At 40.1% G+C, this 15439-nt stretch overlaps 1 protein-coding gene across 1 annotated transcript in view; it reads right to left on the reverse strand.

The window, feature by feature from the left end:
• Positions 1-15439, reverse strand: part of MTMR9 (myotubularin related protein 9) — a 63141-nt gene that overhangs the window by 11246 nt on the left and 36456 nt on the right. The window contains exons 4-7 of the mRNA XM_018051842.1: positions 5770-5943; positions 3785-4002; positions 2823-2984; positions 1933-2074 (exon numbers count right to left, since the gene is read on the reverse strand). Of these exons, the coding sequence (XP_017907331.1) occupies positions 1933-2074; positions 2823-2984; positions 3785-4002; positions 5770-5943 (696 nt within the window). The remainder of the gene's footprint in view (positions 1-1932; positions 2075-2822; positions 2985-3784; positions 4003-5769; positions 5944-15439) is intronic.

The following is a 15439-nucleotide window of genomic DNA, read 5'->3' on the forward strand; positions in this document are numbered from 1 at the left end:
CTTGGAGAAGACCCTTGAGAGTCCCTTGCACTGCAAGGAGATCCAACCAATCCATCCTAAAGGAAATCAGTCCTAAATATTCATTGGAAGGACTGATGCTGAAGCTGAAACTCCAATTATTTGGCCACCTGATGTGAAGAACTGACTCATTTGAAAAGACCCTGATGCTGGGAAAGATTAAAGGCAGGAGGAGAAGGGGCCAACAGAGGATGAGATGATTGGATGGCATCACTGACTCAATGGACATGAGTTTGAGTAAACTCTGGCAGTTGGCGATGGATAGGGAGGCCTGGCATACTGCAGTCCATGGGGTCACAAAGAGTCAGACACGACTGAGTGACTGAACTGAACTGAACATATGAAAAGAAGTTACTGTCATGAAGACATCTGTAGGAATACTTTTACATTAGAGACAAAGCTCTCCTTAGTTTCCCTCTTCTCAACAGAAGAACTGAAGAGTCTGCCATCTACTGACCAAAGGGAATTTTCAAATCATTTGGCTCTCTGGCCTACCCAGAACCTGAGTACTGATGTTATCCCCGCAATCACACCCTTCTAGGTATTTCACAGACTTGTTTTATCTTTGGATCTTTAATGGCAGCCCACTCCAATATTCTTTCCTGGGAAATCCCGTAGACAGAGAAGCCTGGCAAGTGGCCTCAGTCCATGGGATCACAGAGAGTCGGACACGGATGAGCACACACAGAAATCATGCGAATTTGTCTGCTATGCTCACAAGGAATGTAGCTGTGTAAGATCACCAAATACTTAGGATGGTCTGACTTAAAGGACCGCTGTCAGGGTGGGTGGATGTGGTAAACACAACAGCATTACCACATAACAAACATGGATTGTAACTGGAAGGGCTAGAAGAGAGAGAATTCTCCTTCCAAGTTATATCTAAACATTTGCTTTCAATCACAGATATATACTAAGTGACACAGTGCACAAACATCTGAATTAATCTCTAGCTTGGAGGATTTCCATCTATTTTACAAGACCTTTATTTTAGCTGCCCTTCAGCATCTCATAGGCCAGCACTGTGCTGTGTCCAAGGAGTAAAAGCTACACTTGGCAAGGCTCTCTGAACTCAAAGACGTTACTGTACTTGAGTCTAGTTCGGGAAACAAAGCGTGACAAGAATGGATGAACTTTATCTGTGGAGGAAGTTAGGGTCCCGAAGACTCCATGAAGCGACAGTGAGCTGGGTCTCACAGGGTGAGAAGGGCTTCTGCCTGGCTGGGGGAGAAGGCAGGATGGGGCCAGGTGAGAAGACAGAAGGGATGAACTTTATCTGTGGAGGAAGTTAGGGTCCCGAAGACTCCATGAAGCGACAGTGAGCTGGGTCTCACAGGGTGAGAAGGGCTTCTGCCTGGCTGGGGGAGAAGGCAGGATGGGGCCAGACGAGAAGACAGAAGGGATCAGCTTTATCTGTGGAGGAAGTTAGGGTCCCGAAGGCTCCATGAAGCGACAGCGAGCTGGGTCTCACAGGGTGAGAAGGGCTTCTGCCTGGCTCAGGGAGAAGGTAGGATGGAGCCAGGTGAGAAGACAGAAGGGATGAAGCACACGCTTCCTGCTTACAAGTCCCCACTCCTCCTCACACGCTGGTTTGTGTCTTTTACTTCTAAATAGACTAGGCTCTGTGAGACAAGACCATGCTTTACACTCTTTGTGTTTCCCTGTAGGTAACAACAGACAACTAACAAGCGTTTGTTCGGGGAATAAAGTGCCAAACGAACAATACGAGCAAAGAGGGAGACAAAAATGGAGAGGCAGTAAAGATCCCAGACATTTACTAAGAGGGAGACAGAGGAGCTGTCCCCCAGAAGAGTGAACGTCTGAATCCATCAAAGTTTCACGTATCCATTCCCACAAACCAGGATCAAACATCATTACGAGTAGCTCCTCTGTGCACAGAACAGCTTTTCTCACCTGCAGCCACTCTCTTTCTATTAAGGCCTCAAAGCCGCGGATGGTCCTGCTTCTTGGTTCCAAGATGATCTGGGCCAGGGAGGTAACCTGAAGTGTGGAATCAGTTCCTTCCGTTCCATGGACCAGTATGGATGCTCCTTCCCTGTAAGGAAAATCCAGAGAACTAATGGGACACTCCTGTCAACTGACTGCTAATAATAAACAGTTCTTGAGAGTAACAGTTGAAAGCCTTTTGCATTCTGCTCTGTCTGGTAGGTTCAGATCCCAGTGAGGTACATGAAGAGAGCTTCCCTTGGGGAAACTATGAAAGCACGGTAAGTCCCAAATTTCACAGGGCAAGAGCTCTCTGAAACTTCTTTCCATTATTTTTCAGTTTAAGAAAATAGACACTGTTAGATTCACAACTTAAGGATTTGTATAGAAAAAAATAGGTCCCTGAGTACTTAAAAAATCTGCGTCATGGATGACATGTGTATGTACATGAACAATTAAATGCCAGACTCGTCACATAAATGTCACAGATACTGAATGGCACTGACTATCTTATAAAATAATGTGAACATAAGATGGACTTCCCTGGTGGCTCAGTGGTAAAGAATCTGCCTGCCAAGGCAGGAGATGCAGGTTCAACCCTTGGGTCGGGAAGATCCCCTGGAGAAGGAAATGGCAACCCACCCCAGTATTCTTGCCTGGGAAATCCCACGAACAGAGGACTCTGGCACGCTCCAGTCCATGGGGTTGCAAAGGATTGGACGTGACTTTAGCAGCTAAACAACTACGAACGTAAGTCACAGAACAGACACACATGGTAACCCGATACATAAACACAGGTCTGGACGGAAGCAAGCCTAGTTGGCAGGAGCTCCCCACACCAGAACCCTAATACTTACCTGTCAAGACACTGCGCAGCCAGGCAGGCAGTTGTCAGAATCTCTTTGATGTGAGTCAGCCAGTTGGAGGCCTCCAATTTACTGAGCCATCGGTCCATGTTCTGTGTTTGGTCATTACAAGATTCCACGAGTTTGATTAAGCTCTCCTGAAGAATGTGATACCTTTGAGAAATAAGAAAAAGTAAATAAGAAGAAAAAAAGATAACAGAAGACAGAACAATGAAGGAAGAAACCAAATAAAAAACTCAGCCTCCAATATATCCAAGAGCAAGAGCAGCTCAAAATACTCTAAAAATATTTACCTTGCTATGTAATAATTTATAGGGTTTAGGATTATGAAACTAGTATTTAAAATTATCTGACTGGGGAGAGCGTCAGAGCCGTGCACTTTGTGACTGGTCAGAGACAGCGCCCCTGACGTCAGCACCCCACTCCCATGGGCTCACTCTGGACACCTATCCTGTCAGCAGAGAACCCAAGGCCAGCTCAGATTGCATTATTTCACTAGTTCCAACTCCCACCCCTTCACCCTCCCAGAAGCAATGTTAAACCATTAACTGCAAGCGTAAATGAGATGATACAGGTGGAGGAAACAAGATGTGGAAGTTAAGGGGGTATGGGGAAATTAAATGTCTAAGTATTTTTGACTTAGGAAAATGTAGTTGGTCTGTAGCATCTCTTTGCAGGAGGTTTGGTGACCACTGATCTAAAGCAGAGATCTCATGTGATGAAATTTCAGAGCCAAGAGAGGAAAAAATGCTGTTCGACTAAAACTCACTTGTGAGCATCTACCACGAGTTTTCTGCTTATCTCACAGAACACAAGGGCAAGATACCCAGCCAGTTTTTGACTCAAGCTAATATGAAGGCTCCTTTGAAAACTTGTGATCTTCCAACAGCTAAGAGCTCACCCACTCTGATTAGCTTCAAATAAGAGTCCATCCTGTCTCCTGAATCTTTTACCTCTCAATGGACTTGTGAATCCGCCTCCACTGGGGATAATGAGCTTCTTGCTCAAAGCCGCCTCCTTTGGCTCTAGCCTGCTGAGCTACATTCAGAGGCCGAGTATCAATGATGTAGCCACGCTTCCCTGCCCTGAGGGTGGCATTTATCAGCTTCTCATCCTCTTTGCAGCGCCTCCCATTTGTGCCAGTGAGTGGCTGGCCGCTTCGCATAATAACCTGCAAGGATAACAGAGTCTAAAATTTAGTAGTAGCTGCTTTCAAAGTTTCTGAAAACAGAAATGAATTAAGCTAGATTAAGAATGTCTCAAAAAACAGCTGTGTGTCATTTCAGAGATGAATTTGATCCTGAAACAAAGAAATATTTCTATGTATTAACAACAGTTTAAAAACAGTAAAACAAAAATAAGACTTGGCATTCTTTTTTTTTTAAATTTATTTAATTGGAGGCTAATTACTTTACAATATTGTATTGGTTTTGCCATACACCAATACTAACGCATATATATGGAATTTAGAAAGACTTGGCATTCTTACATGATTTTTCTTCCCACTGTCTCAAAATACTTTCACATAATATAGTTCCTCTTTAAGATCAAATATTATAGTTCATTTAGTCAGTGAATTAGTCATCCAGTAGATCCAGGCCTGTAATTAAGACAATAATAATGGCCTAGACACCAGGAAACTTTTGCTTCAGCTACGTAAACTTAGGGTTGGCAGATTTTATCAAGAATTATAAAGAGAAAAGGAACCAGTGGTAAAATTAAAAAGGTTATACACTGTTAAGCTTGCTTTGGGAATCATTTTCAATGTCTTGAAAGCTACTTGTTATCTATTCTTTATTCTCCAGTGGCTCTCTTTCAATATTCCAGGACTTAACCACTCATCTCCAAAGACCAACAACTATATACTAGGTTGGTCAGAAAGCTCCTTTGGGTTTTTCCATAAGATCTTACTTATTTGATACTTTTCTCAAAAAGCAACATCTATTATACTGATCTCTTCCCTGGTGACTGGTCTGGAATTATTTTAATCTCACCCCATAATATATACTGTTATCTTAACTACTTTGAAATTTAACATAAGGAAGGTCGTCCAGAATGGCAAACTCTCTGACTGCATTTACCATGTAACTGAACAGTAAGATATTTTGAGTTGTTAAAATGCTTTATGGTGAACCCTAGTTGAAGAGAAATACTGCTCAGCAAACAAGATAGGTGACCTAATTTTAAAAAAATCTCTTTATCCTAAATATCACAATTCAGAGGAAAAAGGAAAACAGCTATAACTTATTCACTAATTTACTACTGGATGCAAAATGAGAAGCAGAGTTTACTGACTGAGAGAAAACACGAGGAGAAAAATGAATTCAGAAAATATTCAGGAAACAATTACACAATGAACACCTGCCTATTCAATGGCCGACTCCTGTATTTACTTAAGTTGTGGTTAATGATAATGTGTCGCTCGTCCCCCTTTTGAAAATAAAAATGTCTGCAGTCTGGTGAGAATAATTAAAGTATCATAGGGCCTCCCTGGTAGTCCAGTGGCTAGCACTCGGAGCGTCCACTGCACAGGGAGCAGGTTCAGTCCCTGGTTGGGAGAATGGAGACCCCACGTGCCGCAAGGCACAGCCAGGGGTGTGGAAAAAACGTGTCAGACCATTATTCCAGTCAGAGAAGTTTATTTTCTACCAGTCATTTTCAGTATCAGATAACATTAGTTCCCTTTGTCCTGAGTCCTGAAGATAAGCGTTCCTGGGCTTTTCTAAGGCTAAGCAGCATTATGGAAAGAATTCAAAGTCATATCCTGATCACAGAAAACATTCTACTCCTGATTCCCGAAAGTTTAAACAGAAGTAAAATTCCTGGCAGGAGAGACTACTCACTTCAGTGAACAGGCACACAGAAAAGGTGAACAGTTCTAAGAACCTCAAACCAAATCTTCCAGTTGACCACGGAGCAGCATTTACTGTTCACTTACCATTCCATTCTTTTTATGGTAATAGCTGAGAACTGGGAAGCGGCCTCCATGGCGGAACGTGGCTACCTTCCGAAGTGCCTCATCGTCGACGGCTTTGGGGACTATGACAGCTGGCGGGTAAGAGGGGCACACAGCAAACTCCTTATTGACATAGCTTAACCTCCATTCACTGATCTGAAAGACACAAAATACTTTAAAGCTAAGCAGGTACCTCAATCTCACAAAATAATCTAAAAACTTCTATTAAAGGAGCTTAGAGATTCATTTTCATACAATGAAGACACCATCTCACAGGAGTTTAATAGGAGGACACCTAGCCCTTCCTTAAACACTTTCAGAAAACACGAGCTCCATTCTTCAGAGCCAGCTTCTTACAGGGCTAAGTATCACTAGCTCCTAAAAAGTTCTTCCTCCTATTGAGCAACATTTATTGCTCTGTAACTTCCTCAATTTTTTTTTAACCATGATTTCCCTATTTCACAAGGCAGCCAATGGAATATATGAAAGATAGCTGATTCTGCTTTAGTTTTCTATTATCCAGATTAAATATATTAATTATATTCATGAACATCATCTCATTCATTCTTGTCTGGGTACCAATGGTACCCTTAAAGTACAGCAACAGGAACTACAGCAACTATAGCAGCAACTCCAGATAATGCTTGACCAGAGCAGAATAGTGCTACTATCTACATCAAATCCCTTGTTCATTTCTGCTGTTTAACAAAGGAGGAAAAATGAGGAAAGACTGTTAACATCATTCTTCAAGCAATAACAGCTTACTACTAAGAAAGATTATACTTATGAGTCAGTGAAATAATTTCAAACTCAGCAAGCTAAGGATCAAAAGTACACAATATAAAACGATCAAACGACAACTTATTTCTAACATGAAAAATGAAAGCCACTTAAAGACTGTAAAAAGCTTTTTGCATGAAAATTTGATCTTTTCCTGGAAGTCAGAGTCAGCCTAACATACTGGCCACGGGCCGTAGTATCAGGAGGATAAGCCAAAGCGTGTCTAATACACTGTGCTCGTGGTCCTGCTCGGTTGTGTCTGACTCTCTGCAACCCTATGGACTACTGCCCGCCAACCTCCTCTGTCCATGGAAGAGAGGAACCTGTCAAGAGTGGGGACTTCCTATTCCAGGGGCTCTTTCCAACCCTGGGATTGAACTTGAGTCTTCTATGTCTCCCGCACTGCAGGTGGATTCTTTACCGCTGAGCCACTGAGGAAGCCCCTTGATATACTGTAAATGTATTTGAAAAAACCTTTTAGAAGATGCAGTAACATTTTTAATTAAATGTTTTCACTGTTCAAACTTATGCACATTATTAATTTAAAAGATACTTTCTAAAAGAGTCAATAATTTTTCAAAAAAAAGAAATATCCCTAGTTTCTGGAAAGTTGTTCCTCATATTGAGGAAAATTTATTGCTCAGTAACTTCCTGTATTTTATTTTTTAACCATGATTTCAGTACAAGTTCCCTATTTCACACAGCAGCCTATGGAATATATGAAAGATAGCTGATTCTCCTTTAGTTTTCTATTATCCGAATTAAATATATTAATTATTCTCATTCATTCTTATCTGGGTACCATTTACTTTATTAATGGTACTCTTAAAGTATAGCAATAAGAAGACTGCAACTCCAGATAATACTTAACCAGAACAGAATAAGTCTATATAGTCTTACCTCCATCAAATCCCTTGCTCATTTCTGTTATTTAAAAAAGGAGAAAAAATGAGGAAAGCCTGTTAACAGCATTCTTAAAGCAATAACCGCTTAATACCAAGAAAGTATTCTGCTAATCTATCATCTAATTCTCCTTCCCCAGAGGAACCATTTTCAACTGGTAGATTTTTATTGATTTTGAGTGTTTTTACTGTTAGGCATTCCTTACTGGTTTCCTGCTCTAGAGAACGCCATGGTTCTTCACTGACCTGCAATACCACTTGGGTCAAACCTCCTAGTAACTTTCCACACACGGTGGGGCCTGCATCCGTCCCACTGGTCTAGCTGCAGTGAGTCTCCGGCTTTTAGAATAAGCTTGGCATTTAGTAGCCCAAGTCTCCTATATCCTCTTCCCTCCTTCTTGTTCTTCAAGAGACTCTTGGTTTCCCTTGATCCTTTGCCCCTTTAATGTAACTTTCAGAATATCAAATTCCATGTAAAATCCCACTGGGGTTTTAGTAAGATGGCACTGACTATATAGACTGATTTGGAAACAATGACATCTTTATAGTATCTAATTTCCTTGTCTATGGGCATAGTATCCTTCCACTTTTAAATCTTAATTTTTTTCAATAAAGTTATAAAATTCTCTCAATAAACATCCTGCATATCTTTTCCTAGGAATCTTATTTTTTAATGCATTTTAATTGTATGTCTTCAAATTTGTGTCTGGTGTAGAGAAACGCATACAGTTTCAAGATTCTTTCATTTTCCTATGTACAGAAACATAATCAACAACTAATAGCAATTTATTTCTTCATTTCAATCCTTATACCTTTTATTTTCCCTTCTTGACTTTCTCAGCTAGGTGTATGATGGTGAGCAAATCTTTGTCTCACTCTTGAACTTACAGGGAATAATGAAAGATTTGCTTTTTGTATGTTTTTACTTCTGTAGTTACCCTTTATTAGATTAAATAAATTCCCTTCAAATTCAACTCTGCTAAGAGCTTTTATCATGAACAAATGCTTAATTTATTCAAACTGTTTTTTCTCTTCTAATTTTGTCTCACCATATATGTGATTTGTCTTTTCTCTTTGGTTAATTTTGTGACATCTCTTTGCCTTACTGTCCAACAGCAGAAATCAGCATGTCTAAGACTTCGTTTTCATTCTCCCATGTGGTGTTTGCTGGGATGCTTTGGCCTAAGGCTTTGTGGCTTGCTGACTTTGAAGACGGCCATCTCCACTACCATCTACTTTAGTGCTGCCTTTCTTACAACTTCTCTATTATCCTCCTGAATTTCCATTTGCTAAACAGTGAGCCGCCTTCTTTTACCATCCATGCACGCATCTGCCTTCTCCATCATTTCTTCCCTCTTCCGTCTTTCTCTGGCCTGTTTGAGTATCTATATTCCAGATCACTAGATTCTCATTTCTAGTTACCTCTAATCAGCTACTTAACCTTTACATCAAGTTATTCTTTTCTCTTCTTTTAAGTCAACTTTACTGAGATTTTACTATTTTATATGAAAAATAAACTAGATCCATTTAGAGGACACGATTTTATGACTCTTGACGGCTGTACCTACCCATAAAACACCACCACAATCAAGATAAACATTTCAATCATCTTTCGCAAAAATTCCTAGTACATTTTTACAGTCTATACCTCTCCATCCACACCCAATAGTAGGAATCACCATCTGCTTTCATTCACTTTTAGTGTTATACCTAAGAAATCTTTGCCTAGTCAGGGGTCATAAAGATTTTCTCCTGTTCTTTCTTCAAGAAGTTTTAACACCTTTAGCTCTTATGTTTTGGTCTATATTTTCAGTTATTTTTTGTGAAATAAAAGTTTAGATCTATCTTTTTTACATCCAATTGTTCCAATGCCATTAGTTGAAAAAACTATCCTTTATCTAGAGAATTGTCTAAGCACCTTTGGCAAAAACTGATCGCAGAGGCAAGAGTTCTTTTTTAACCTTCTGTTCTGTTCCATGTATCACTCTATTTATCCTTATGCAATATATCACATTTTCTTGATGACTGCAGCCTGAGAGTAAGTTTTGTAAATCGTTCAGATTTCTTTTTCCCCAAAGCTGTTGTGGCCATTCTAGTAACTTTGCAGTTTCATAAAAATTTTAGGATAATTTTGACAATTTCCACAAAGACACCTACTGGAATTTTGATAGGAAGCTGCACTGAATCAATAAACCAGCTTGGAGAGAATTAGCAAACTACACTCCACAACCCAAATCCAGTCCCCTACTTGTTTTGTAAATGCAGGCATACCTTGAAGACAGTGCTCACTTGGAAGACCACTGCAATGAAATGAATAGTTCCCTAAAGCGAGTCACACATTTTTTGCTTTCCCAATGCCTGTACAAGTTATGTTTACACTATACTATAGTTTATTATGTTTGCAACAGCATTATGTCTTTAAAATTTAAAAAGTACCTATCTTAATTTTAAATATTTTATTGTTAAAAAATGCTAACCATCATCTGAGCCTTTAGTGAGTTGTAATCTTTCTGCTAGTGAAGGATTCAAAATACTGAGAATTACCAAAACACAAGAGCGATATGAAGTGACCAAAAGCTGTTGGAAAAAATGGCACTTAAAGACTTGCTCGACACAGGATTGCCACAAGCATTCAATCTGTGAACAAAATGCTATGTCTAGGAAATACAGTAAGATGAAACACAATAATTCAGGTGTTCCTATAAAACACCTTTGGAACACAGCACCACTCACTCACTGATGTATTATGTTTTCATGATACAACAGAGTGGAGTAACTGCAACAAAGACTGCATGCCCCACAAAGCCTAATATGTTCACTGCTGGGTCCCTTACATAACTCCGTCCACTATTAACCATATGGTCTCCCAGTCCATGAACATATATCCCCATTTATTTAGATATCCTTTAACTTCTCTCAGCAATGTTTTGTATTTCTCAGTGTACAGATCCTGCCCTTTTCTTAATTTTCTTACTAAGTATTCTGTAGGTTTTAAGACTGTGCTGTGCAGTGCTGAGTCGCTCAGTCATGTCACTAATTCGTTTCTGAACACTTATACCAAGAAATCTTGCTAAACTTACTAGTTCTAGTTATTTTATTGATTTCTGCTCTTATTTTTTTTATTTTTTCATTCTTTGCTCATTTTTTCCCCTAGTTTCTTAAGATGGAGCTTAAGTTGGCGAACTTATTAGACCTTTTTTCCTATTTCACGTAAGTGCTTTAACATCGTGTCTCTCTAAACACTGCTTTAGCTGTAGTCTACACATTTTGATATTATCATTCAGCTGAAAATATTTCCTAATTTCCATTCGGATTTACAGACTATTTATAAGTATTTCCTTTAATCTAGAAATACTCTGGGTATTCCTCAATACCTTGTGTGCTAGTCACTCAGTCGTGTCCGACTCTGTGACCCCATGGACTGTAGCTCGCCAGGTTTCTCAGTCCACGGACTTCTCCAGGCAAGAATACTGGAGTGGGTTGCCATTCCCTTCTCCAGGAGATCTTCCCAACCCAGGATCAAACCCGGGTCTCCTGCATTGCAGGCAGACTCTTTTATCATCTGAGCCACCAGGACTACCTGATTTCTAATATAATTCCTCTGTGGTCAGAGATTCTATTCTGTATGGTTTCAAGCCTCTGAAATTCATTTAACAGCCCAGCGTATGTTCTCTCTCGGATAACGCCATGTGCTCTCGCACACCGTGTATTCTGCAGAAGTCGGGAGCAGTACTCAGTGAACATCAGATGGTGCTGTTCAGACTCTCTTTCTGCTCATTTTGTTGTTTTATCTAGTCTAGTTGTTCTGTCACTTGCTGAGAAGGCAGTTTAAACAATCTACTGTGACCACAGAACTTCCTTTATTTTCATCAGTTTAGACTATAAAAATATATATCATTATAGTGTCCTGATCAATTTTATCATTATGGAATGATCTCTTCATTTCATCATATTCTGTGTCTTGAAGTTTTTCATTTTAGTCTGAAATTAATAAAGCAACTTCTTTTTTATACTCATTATTTTCATGGCAAGTTTTCTCCACCCATTTATTTTCAATCTGTCTCTTTATATTCTAAATGCATCTCTTCTAAAAAACTGCAGAGGGAGGAACACTCCCAGATTCATTCTACAAGGCCATCTGATACCAAAACCAGACGAAAAGAAAAAATTACAGACCAAAATCACTGATGAACAGAGATGCAAAAATCTTCAACAAAATACTAGCAAACCAAACGCAACAACACATTAAAAGGATTATACACCATGATTAAGTGGGATTTATCCTAGGGATGCAAGGATTCTTCAATATATGCCAGTCAAACAATGTGAACAGAAGAATAAAAACCACACGGTCATCCCAACAGATGCAGAAAAGTCTTTCAACAAAATTCAACACCCATTTATGATAAAAAAAAAAAAACAACTCTTCAGAAAGTGGGCATAGAGAGACCTACGTCAACATGATAAGGCCATATATGACAAACCCACAACAGATATTATCCTCAGTGGTGCGCACTGAAGGCACCTCCTCTGAGATCAGGAGCAAGACGAGAGTGTCCACTCTCGCCACTGTTTTCAACACAGTCTTGAAGTCCCAGCCACAGCAATCAGAGAAGACAAATAAAGGAATAAAAACTGGAAAAGAACAAGTAAACTGTCACTGTTTGCAGGAGACATGACACTATACATAGAAAACCCTAAAGAGGCCACCAGAAAACTACTAGAGCTAAGCAATGAGTTTAGTAAAGTTGCAGGATATAAAATTAATGCACAAAAAGCTCTTGCATTCCTATACACTAACAATAAAAGATCAGAAAGAGAAATTAAGGAAATAATCCCATTTAACATTGCAACAAAAAGAATAAAATACCTAGCAATAACCTACCTAAGGAGGCAAAACACCCATATGCAGAAAACTATAAGATATTAATGAAAGAAATCAAAGATGATACAGAGAGATATATACCATGTTCCTAGACTTCAAGAATCAATATTTTTAAAATGACTGTACTACCCAAAGCAATCTAAAGATTCATTGCAATTCCTATCAAATTACCAATAGCATTTTTCATAGAACTACAAAAAGTTTTACAATTTGTATGGAAAGACAAAAGACCCCGAACAGCCAAAGCAATCTTGAGAAAGAAAAACGGAGCTGGAGGAATCAGGCTTCCTGACATCAGTCTATACTACAAAGTTACAGTAATCAACAGGGTATGGTCCGGCACAAAACCAGAAACATAAACCAGTGGAACTCCAGGGACAGAAAGCCCAGAGATAAACCTATGTGCATCTGGTCACCTGATTTACGACAAAGGAGGCAAGAATATACAATGGGGAAAAAACAGCCTCTCAAAAAAGTGGTGCTGGGAAAACTGGACAACTATGTGAAAAGAATGAAATTAGAACACTACCTAATACCATTCCCAAAAATAAACTCAAAATGGATCAAAGACCTTAATGTAAGGCCAGACACTATAAAATTCTTCAAGGAAAATACAGGCACAACACTCTCTGACATAATTTGTAGTAGTATCTCTTTGGATTCATCTCTTACGGTAATGAAAATAAAAGTAAACAAACGGCACCTAGTGAAACTTGGAAGTTTTTGCACAGCAAAGGAAACCATGAACAAGATGAAAAGACAGCCCTCAGAGTAGGAGAAAATATTTGCAAATGCAGCTCAGTATAAAAAACAAACAAACAAACAAAAAAAACAACCCAATCAAAAAATGGGCACAAGACCTAAATAGCTCTTTCTCCAAAGAAGACATACAGATGGCCAACCAACACATGAAAAGATACTCAACATCACTAGTTATCAGAGAAATACAAATCCAAACTACAGTGAGCTATTACCTCTTACCTATCAGGATGGCCATCACCTATAAACGATGAGGAAGACGTGGAGAAAAGGAAACCCTCCCGCACTGTTGCTGGAAATAGAAACTAGTGCAGCTGCTATGGAGAACAACGTGACGGTTCCTTAAAAAACTGAAATAGACTACCATATGACCCAGAAATCCCACTGACTTCTTTCTCAGGTACTTATCCAGAGAAAACCATAATTCAAAAAGACACATGTAGGACTTCCCTGGTAGTCCAGTGGTGAAGAATCTGCTTACCAATGCAGGGGGCACAGATGTGACCCCTAGTCTGGGAAGACTCCATGTGCCACAGGGCAACTAAAGCCACGCGCCACATCTACTGAAGCCCCTGTGTCCTGGAGCCTGTGGGCCACAGCAAGAGAAGCCGCTGCAACGAGAAACCCACACGCTGCAACCAAGGAGTAGCCTCCACTCTCCACAACTAGAGAAAGCCCACATGCAGCAACAAAGACCCAGCACAGCCAGGAATAATTGATTTTTTAAAAAGACATGTGTACTTTCACTGAAGCACTATTTACAATAGCCAGGACATGGAAGCAACCTAAATGGTCATCCACAAAGGAAAGGATAAAGATGTGATATGACCCATTCCCTAGAGTAAAGGAAATAAAAATAAGCATATGGGACCTAATTAAATTTAAAAGCTTCTGCACAGCAAAAGAAACTGTAAACAATGTAAAGAGACAACCCTCAGAATGGGAGAAAGTAACTGCAAACAAAGCCACCAAAGGACATCCACCTCTAAAATATACATGCAGCTCAGTGTCAGAAAACCAACCACCCAGTCAAAAAGCAGGCCGAAGATCCAAACAAACATTCCTCTAAAGAAGACGTACAGATGGCCAACAAGCATGAAAAGATGCTCAACACTGCTCATTATTAGAGAAATGCAAATCAAAACTACAGTGAGGTTACCAACCTTGCACCAGTCAGAGTGGCCATCATCAAAAAAATCCACAAACTACAAATGCTGGAGAAGATGTGGAGAAAAGGGAACCCTCTGGCACTCTCAGTGGGAATGTCAACTGATACAACCACTACAGAGAACAGTATGGAAATTCCTTTAAAAACTAGGAGTAAAAACTACCATATGACCCAGCAATCCCACTACTGGGCATATACCCTGAGAAAACCATAATTCAGGACACGTACCCCAGTGTTCACTGCACACATTTACAGTCACCAGCCACTTAGATGTCCACTGACAGTTGAAAGGATAAAGACGCTGTGATGCATACATATATACATGTACACAATGGAATATCAGTCGTTAAAAGGAATGAATTTGAGTCAGCTGAAACAAGGTGGATGAACCGTGAGCCTGTTACATGGAAAGAGAAAACAACTGTAGTATGTTAGTGTGTATAAATGGCATCTAGAAAAATGGCACTGATGAACTAACTTGCAGGGCAGGAATAGACGGTCTTGTGGATACAGAGGAGGGAACGAGTCGAGAGAGCAGCCCTGACACATACGCACCACCACGCGCCAGAACAGCTGCTGGGGAGCTGCTCCGTAGCGCAGGGAGCCAAGCCCGGCGCTCTGTGGCACCCGCTCTGACAGCCTAGAGGGGTGGGAGGCAGGGGGAGAGAGCCTCAAGAGGGAGTGGGGGCATACCCACACTCACGCCTGATTGCTGCTGCTGTACAGCAGAAACCAACACAATAATGTAAAGCAATTATCCTCCAATTAAAAAAAAATTAAGTTTTAAAAAAAGAATGAATGTGCAAATAAATAAAACTACCAACCCAATGTGGGTTGTCTTTATAACAACAGGCTCTCTAGAGTTTATAACTCATGCAAAAGTTATCTAGTTAGGCCCTTCTGAATACAGCCTCCAAATAAAAATAGGACGAGCTAAAGAAAGAAAAACAGCGGTACATATAGACAGTGGAATATTACTCAGCTGTAAAAAGGAATGGAACTGGGTCACTGGACACCAAGAGGAGAGTGGGGGTAGGATGAACTGGGGGATTGGGGTCGACGTATACACACTACTGCTACTATGCAGAAAACATGACGAATGAGAACCTACTGTACAGCCCAGGGACCTTCCTCAGTGCTCTGCGGTGACGTAAGTGG

The sequence above is a fragment of the Capra hircus genome, chromosome 8, assembly GCF_001704415.2.
Source record: "Capra hircus breed San Clemente chromosome 8, ASM170441v1, whole genome shotgun sequence".
NCBI classification, from domain to species: domain Eukaryota; kingdom Metazoa; phylum Chordata; class Mammalia; order Artiodactyla; family Bovidae; genus Capra; species Capra hircus.